Source organism: Peromyscus californicus, unplaced genomic scaffold, assembly GCF_007827085.1.
Source record: "Peromyscus californicus insignis strain IS unplaced genomic scaffold, ASM782708v3 Scaffold_12__1_contigs__length_115047231, whole genome shotgun sequence".
Taxonomy (NCBI): Eukaryota; Metazoa; Chordata; class Mammalia; order Rodentia; family Cricetidae; genus Peromyscus; species Peromyscus californicus.
The window spans coordinates 72,565,648-72,573,576 of record NW_026294413.1 but is presented as its reverse complement, the minus strand read 5'-3'; the positions used below and the strand labels follow the sequence as shown (position 1 = coordinate 72,573,576).

Genomic DNA, 7,929 nt, shown 5'->3' with positions numbered 1-7,929 from the left:
CGTTGGATTATAATAAGAATACATGAAATTGGGAGGGTAAAGTGGGGGAGCATGGGAGGGGCTAGAGGGGAATGGGGGCTGGATTTGATGAAAACAACATATACATGCTTCAAATTTTCAAACAATAAATCTTAAAAAGAAAACAAAATGTTTGAATTATGTTATCTCCAAAATACCTCCATTCCACAATTATATTAAATAATCTTTCCATACAGTTTTCACTTTTAAAAATTATTTATTATTGTCTGCGTGAGTGCATGATATGTGTTGGTGGGGGGAGGTACATGTGCTATGGCACATGTGTGGAGGTCAGAGAATAACTGTGGGGTCAGCTCAGTTTTTCAGTCTAGGTCGGACATTGTCGATGCTCTAACCTAAAGCCAAGTTTTCAACCCTCGCTGACAGCGTCACCTGGGACAAAGCCACATCCCCTTGGGGAGGCTCTCCACCTCTGGGTTAGAGAAGGATGGGAAAGCTCACCTAGGAGGTTGTGCTACCTGTGGAGCCAAGAGAAGAGACAGTTTCAGGGTGAGATTCAGTTTTCAGCCAGTCAGATGCTGGAGAAAGATGAGGGGAAATGAGAGTGGCCATGGATCACTCCATTGGTAACAATGAATGGAGGGCAGTTTCAGAGAATACTGACACAGAAGCCAAATTCCAGGGACTTTGACTTTGAATGCTGTTTGTAGCAGAGACATTCAGACAAGAATGACTTCATCAGTATGAAACCTTTATTCACAGACATCTTTATCAACACATCACAAGCAAAATGTTCATCCCCCAGTTTCCTCCTTCCTTCTCTGCTTCAATCTTCTCTTTCACACATTGTACTTAACCTTTTCCATTTTCAACGGTATTACTTGTCTATCTTAAACAGAGACAAATAGTTCAACATGGCAGCCCACACCTGTAATCCCAGCACTCTGGTGTTGGAAGCAGGAGGATCAGAAGTTCAAGGTCATCTCAGCTACATAATGAGGTCAAGACTAGCCTAGGCTATATGTGACCATGTCTAAAACAAACAAAAACCTAAACAAAAAAAAATAGAGGGAAATAAGTTCAACATGATATGAGGGGAAGGGACTGACAAGAAGACAGTGCTTTCCCAAGTCTTCTTGGCCTTCACCTTCCTCACCAATGCTCTCCCACCCTCTTAATCCCACAGCACCTCACACAATTGTCCTTTCTCTAGTCCTGTTTCTTGAGTTCATCAAAGGGAAGGAAAGACACTGAAGAGGATTCTCCCCATCTTCTCAGCCTCATACTTTCCATTTGCCACCATGGACACTCCCTCCTTGGCCTGTGTCTTTCTCCTCCCTCCCCCCATGAATACTCCCATCTTACCCCAGCTTCAGGTCCCTATGTGGTCCAAGTCTTGGTGGGAGCTTCCCCTTCATGGTGACTTGGTTGGTTGGGTCTAGTTCTCTTGAGACAGTCTCAAGTCTTGGTCCTCCCGATCCCACCTCTTAAATGCCAGGGTTCCCAGTGTGCACCACCATGTCTAGACCTCATGGGGATTTCTGTCTCCAGTGGGAACCAGAAGACTCTACAGGCAGCCCATGGAGCCAAGCATGGGCCTACAAAACTACCTTGAAAGAATAGTGTTGGAAGGATTTAGGTATGCTGAACGGGAGAGTAAAATGAGTAAGTGCCAAGAAACGGGGGACAGTTTAGTTCTTTCCATACTCCTCTATCAATTTCCCAATTGTCCCAATGTCCTCTCCTGGTCCCTATACTTTGACTAATGAAGTTTGGGTTTTGTAGTTTTAATTTTTTTTTTATGCCAGAGTATTGAACCAGAACCTTACCCATGCTAAGTAGGCATTCTATCAATGAGTTTCATCTTTAGCTCCCAACTCACTGTACTTCTTTCATCAAAAATTTCTCAATAATCCTTGTGGAGTTCTTCCTGGTTGCCTCTCTTGCCTGAGTATTTATTTGCCAGTCCTTCTCCCAAGGCCCATTTCCCATGAGTTCCAGAACCACCTTTTCCTTAGTAGAAATCATATATACAAAAGCAGTTTATGAGCTGCAAGGTCCAGTATGGAGTAAAATACTAACAAGAATAAAGCATCCTCATCTACAGTACATAATGGGACTGCCTCAAAACACAAAATAAGGGGCTGGAGAGATGGCTCAGAGGTTAAGAGCATTTGCTGCTCTTCTAGAGGACCAGGGTTCAGTTCCCAGCACCCAAATGGCTGCTCACCACCATCTGTAATTCCAGTTCCAGAGGATCTGCTGCCCTCTTCTGGCCTCTGCAGGCACCAGATAAGCATGTGGTTCACATTATACATGCAAGCAAAACACTCATACATATAAAATAAATATTAAACCATTTAAAAACAAAATAAGCAAATAAAAAAAGAATAGAGCCTTCTTTTAGGATTAGGGAAGTAGCTAAGCTGGTAGCGTACCTGCTGAGCATTGATCTCTGGCACAAACCACGTGAGGCAGTACATGCCTGTGAATCCAGTTCTTTCAAGATGGAGGCAGGAGGATTAAAAGCTCAAGGTCATCCTTGACTACATAGGGAGTTGTGAGGCACCCTGGGATACAAGAGACCCTGTCAATCATCATCAGACCTCTCAATCAAGGTGGGGTAGTGCATACAATCCCAGCACTCAGGAGACTGAGGCAGGACTTTGAGGCCAGCCCAGGCTACACATCAAGTTCAAGGCCAGCCAGAGCTACCATAACAAGAACGTTTCTAACGATAATAAATTTTAAAAGTAAGCCAGCAAGTACAATTTTTCTATCCTCTCATAATTTCCGTCCTTTTGTGATGGTATTCTTGTCCCTCCCTCCCTCACATACTGCTGGTCCTCAATCATCCAGCAGGTTTGTTTTGGTGCTGAGTAGGGACCAAAGCTATGTGCCGCACACTGGGCAATGTCAAGACGCAGGCAGGCATCTCAGCCCGAGGTCTTGGCAGAGTTCCCAGGCACAGCCAGCGGTTCAGACCGGGGCAGTAGGCATGGACAAGGTGGGAGATGGCATAAGTACGGTGGCTATAGCCCCCCAGTATTAGTAGCTCCCCCTGGAGCACAGCACCGGCAGCCCCCACATGGGAGGAGGGCAAGGGTGCCAGGTGAGTCCAGCTATCAGTCTTTGGTTCATAGACCTCAAAGCTCAGGAGGTCCCCAGTGTCTCCTATCCCACCTGCCACATACAACCTCCCACCCAGAGCAGCCATCACGTGACTGGCCCGAGCTACTCCCATTGGGCTCAAAAGTGTCTCCGGCTTCTCAAGTTTGGGGTCATAGAGCATCAGTGAGTCCAAGAAGTGGCCGGTCCCACTATAGCCGCCGCTTACATACAATCGGCCCTCGAGGATTGCAGCCGCGTGGGCAAAACATGGTACCGGAAGAGCTGGTGCTGGCCTAAGGGAGAACAGAATATAAGATCAGACAACTAGAACGCTCAACTTGATTTCATTTTATATTATTTTGAGGTAGATCTTGCTATTATAGCCTAGGCTCCCGCTTTAGCCTCTGAAGTGCTAGGAATTCAGGTGCGTGCCCCTATGCCCAGCTTCACTCTCCTGTTCCAAATCTAGTTTCTCCCTAATGCCCCTTTGCCTGCTTACCTCCAGACATTGAGTTCAGGGATATAGGTCTCAACAGAATTAAGGGCAACACCATTGTCCCGTCCACCCAGGGCATAAAGTTGTCCATCAAACACCACCAGAGGGAAGAAGCTCCGAGCCTGGCACAAAGGTGCCATTTCCTCCCAGCCTTCTTGACTGGAGCTCCACCTGGACACAATGGGACAAGATACAAAAAGGGTGACCCTGGGAGCCTATGGCTGGCTGGATTAGCATTTTCTCTTGCTTGCCCACACGGGGGCCTGCTACACACTGATGATACCTGAGAGTTGAAGCCAGAGTGTTGGAGTGGCTGTAGTAATCCTGTCCCCCACACACGTAGAGTTCACTTCCTGTGAGGCTCGCAGCTCCATGCCGGAAGCGCCCCGGGGCAGGCAGGTCAGGCAGCCGGCACCATTCCACAGTTCGTACCAGACCCATGCCACAGTGGAAAGCCCGGGCCCACCACACTTTGCAAGATGGCTGTCTTCGGTCCATGTTAGGTCTAAGCCCATCCCCGCCAATCACCACCAGTGCTTGGTCAGGCTCCCTGCACCTCTCTTGCCCTGGGATTTCAGCTTCTACCATCAGCTGGTACAGCAGCTCGGCCGACAGAGGAGGGGGGAGCCCAGCTGCCCGCACCTTTCTCAGCTCCCTGGTAGACATGCGGCCAAAGCGGACACATCGCAGCAGGGCCTTGGCCTCTGACTCCTGGGTCTCGGGGTTGGCAGCCAGCCAACGCCGTGCAGCCATGAAAGCCTCGAACTCTTCTTGTACATGGAGCTCATCACTGTCCAAGAGCTCCGCCAGGCAGGTGGCGGGTAACGCCGGGAAAGCAGGGCACAGAGCCACAGCAGGCAGATGAGTGAGGAGGTAATGATGGGCTTTCCCCCAGACTTTCTCCAAACCAGGGGCTTCAACCATAGGAAACAAAGCCAGGCAAAGGGCAGGGCAGAGGCTTTGAGCCAAGGCTCTCTGACACAAATCCAGGCAGGAGGAGCTTTGGTACTGCAGCGCAGCCTGGGCGACTCTTAGCAATCCTGGCCATCTTTCTCGTACCACTCCAGAGTAGGCGAAAGAAACGAGGAACCTCAGGTCTTGAGAAGAGATGGTACGCAGAGACACCTTTGTGCCCTGGGACTCCCTCATCCCACTCAGAAGCATGGCCCCGAAGAACTCACTGCCACAGGCCAGGGCTACTCGGTGCACTGCAGTGGAGGGGAAACAAAGAAACCCAGACTGTTGCAAGACAGCTAGCAAACTAGGATCCTAACTTGTAAGCCTAACTTGTAACTGATCCAGTCACCCAGAGGCCAAGCCGTGATGTGCTTTGGAAGAGCATGGAATGCTTGCAGCTTTCATTCTCGGGAGACAGTGGTGGAGCCCCTGTCTAGCATGTGCAAAGCTTGGATTCCCTCGCCAGTACCGCAACAGATAAACAAACAAGCAAAAATACAGTTTTCAGGCCCCTCTCTGCCCCTCCCTGGATTATGATTCCATAGGTCTAAATAGTCACTTGGGGAGTCTTTGCTTTAATACCTTTCTCTCTTTCTGTTTCTTTCTGGATACAGGGTCTCATTATGTAGTCTTGGCTGGCCTGGAACTTACTATGGAGACTTGACATGTACTTCTGTATTCAGTCTTTATTCTAAAATTTCCAAGCACCCTGTATTATTCTCATGTTAGTGTCTGGAGGACACTTTAGCATTTTAGGCCCATGTTAATTAAAAACTTTTTTTTTCAAGACAGGGTTTCTCAGTGTAGCCCTGGTTGTCCTGGAACTTGCTCTGTAGCCCAGGTTGGTCTCAAACTCACAGATATCCACCTGCCTCTACCTCCCGAGTACTAGGATTAAAGGCGTGTGCCACTGTCGCCTCCCTAGAAAAACTACCTTAATGAAACCAGTTGAGAAAATCCTATAGACAACACTTGCTAATAGGAAACACAAAATAAACTGAATAGAGCAGGGTACAACTTACAAGGGGGGCACTGCATGGTGAACAAAATAAGGGCTTTTCATTTACAGCTGTGAGAACCACAGCCATCAGCCATCCTACCAAAATGGCTTCCATCCATGCCAGGCATGGTGGTATACTTACTGCTCTTGCAGAGGACCCAGGTTTGGTTTCTAGCACCCACCTGTCAACTCACAACCACCTTTAAGTCCAGTTCTAGGGAACTGGACCCCCTCTTCTGGCCTCTGTGGGCACCAGGCAGACATGTGGTACACGACATGCATGCAGGTACTCACATACACATAAAATAATACAAATAAGCCTTTAAGAAAAGAAAGAAGCGGGGCAGTGGTGGTGCACGCCTTTAATCCCAGCACTTGGGAGGCAGAGGCAGAGGCAGGTGGATCTCTTTGAGTTCAAGGCCAGCCTGGTCTACAAAGTGAGTTCCAGGACAGCTAGGACTGTTACACAGAAAAACCCTATTTCAAAATTTTTTTTTTTTTTTTTTTTTGGCCGGGCGGTGGTGGCGCACGCCTTTAATCCCAGCACTCGGGAGGCAGAGCCAGGCGGATCTCTGTGAGTTCGAGGCCAGCCTGGGCTACCAAGTGAGTTCCAGGAGAGGCGCAAAGCTACACAGAGAAACCCTGTCTCAAAAAACCAAAAAAAAAAAAAAAATTTTTTTTAAAAATTTAAAAGAAAAGAAAGAAATAACAGGGTCAGGCAAGGTGGCTGAGTGTGTAAAGGGACTTGCCATCAAGACTAATGACCAGAGTTCTAACCTTAGAACCCACATAGAAGGAGAGGGCTACTTCCCTGCAAACTGTCCTCTGACTCCACAAGCACTGTAGTCCTGGAATGTCCTGCTGTTCACACACACACACACACACATACTCTCACACACATGAATAACTAAATGCAATATTCTGTAAGTATAGAAAAGGTTTTGTTTTAATAGAACTGGGCTTTGTGTTGAAGGCACTGTAATCCCATTTACATGGAGGCAAGAGGACCATGAGTTCAAAGCCTGCCTGGGCTGAAGAACGCATTCAAGACCAACCTGGGAAACTTGGTGAGACTCTTTATCAAAATAAAAAATAAAACAGAAAGTGAGCGCTCAAATATCCTCTTTAAGGATTTATTTTTATTATTTCAATTATGTTTATGTGTGTGTGGGTAGGTGCATGGGAGTATGGGCTCTTATGGAGGCTGGACAGTTATGGTCTGGCCAGTGTGGATGCTGGGAAGACTAGGAAGAGCTTTTAACCAGCAGTTATCTCTCTAGCCCTTTGTTTTAAAATGTACATTCCTCAGTAAAATGTCAAGCCGAAATAATGAGGTGAAATAGACAAGTAGCATATTAATTGTTAAGCCAGTGTGATGGATGTTTGAGTGTTAATTTTTGCTTTGTGCTTGAAGTATTTTGCGATAGAAAGAAGAACACTGCGAGGAACTGTCTCAGGGAGTCCTAGTCAAGCCTCTGTGTTCCCCGTGATTCTTATGAATTCCACACTCTTTTGGCCAGTTGTGGAATGCGTACCTCTCAAAGGGCAACTGATGATAGTGATGCTTTCTCTATTGCCTTTTTAAGCAGTAGGTAGTGGCCTGGTGCTTCCCCGATATAACAAACATCAGTTACAGTTTCCTACTCTATGTTGAAAATCGACCTTCTGGGAAATGAGCTAAACCAGCTCAGCTTTCATACCACCAACCAGCATCTGTATCTGAGACGCAACTGTGAATGGCTCTCAGTTACTAGGAATCTCCCGCTTACTCATTGCTGTACCGTAAGATTTAAAGTGATGGGTTCCCCCGTAGTTTTATGAATATGTGGGAACCCCAACCTTTTGTGAAAATGTTGTAATTATGAACTTTTAAACCATCACCTGCCAGCTAATGCCATGAGGCAGAAAGCCTTTAGGGATAGCTTTCCTTCGGGAGTACCTCCACTGAGAACCTCACGGTGTGACTAGGCATGTTTTGGAGTCAGTCTGGCCTGGAACTCACGTCAACTCTCCTTTCTCAGCTGCCTGTGTGTGTGTAACAGGTCTATGTTAGAAGGCCCTACGAGATTTGTTTTTTCTTTCCTTTTTCACTTTGGTTTGTGAGATAGGTGCTCATAATGTAGTCCACACCAGCCTAGCGCTCACCATGTAGCCCAGCCTGGCTCCAAACTCTAGGCAGTCCTCTTGTTCAATCTCAATCGTGCTGGAATGTGGCTTGATTTGTTCATTGCTAAAGTAATAACCTTGAACTAGGTAACCTCTAAACAAATCTATTGTGACTTTAAACTTTGTTGCATCACATACAGACTGCATGTTCCAGGTCAGATGTATCTTGGTATAAGGGAATAGCAGACACTGTACAGTAGAGAGCAGTGTTTCTCAACCT

The 7,929-nt window shown here is 47.0% G+C and overlaps 1 protein-coding gene across 4 annotated transcripts in view; it reads right to left on the bottom strand.

Moving 5' to 3' along the window:
* Window positions 1–709: 709 nt before the first annotated feature.
* The window catches only part of Klhl33 (kelch like family member 33), a 21,887-nt gene continuing 14,667 nt past the window's right edge, over window positions 710–7,929 (bottom strand). For 3 of the 4 annotated variants that reach the window (XM_052733368.1, XM_052733367.1, XM_052733366.1), the window contains 3 exons: window positions 3,870–4,794; window positions 3,590–3,757; window positions 710–3,383 (listed from right to left, as the gene is read on the bottom strand). In XM_052733368.1, coding sequence (XP_052589328.1) covers window positions 2,831–3,383; window positions 3,590–3,757; window positions 3,870–4,794 — 1,646 coding nt within the window. In that variant the 3' untranslated portion in view covers window positions 710–2,830. The remainder of the gene's footprint in view (window positions 3,384–3,589; window positions 3,758–3,869; window positions 4,795–7,929) is intronic. The other variant, XM_052733369.1, reaches the window with a different exon arrangement.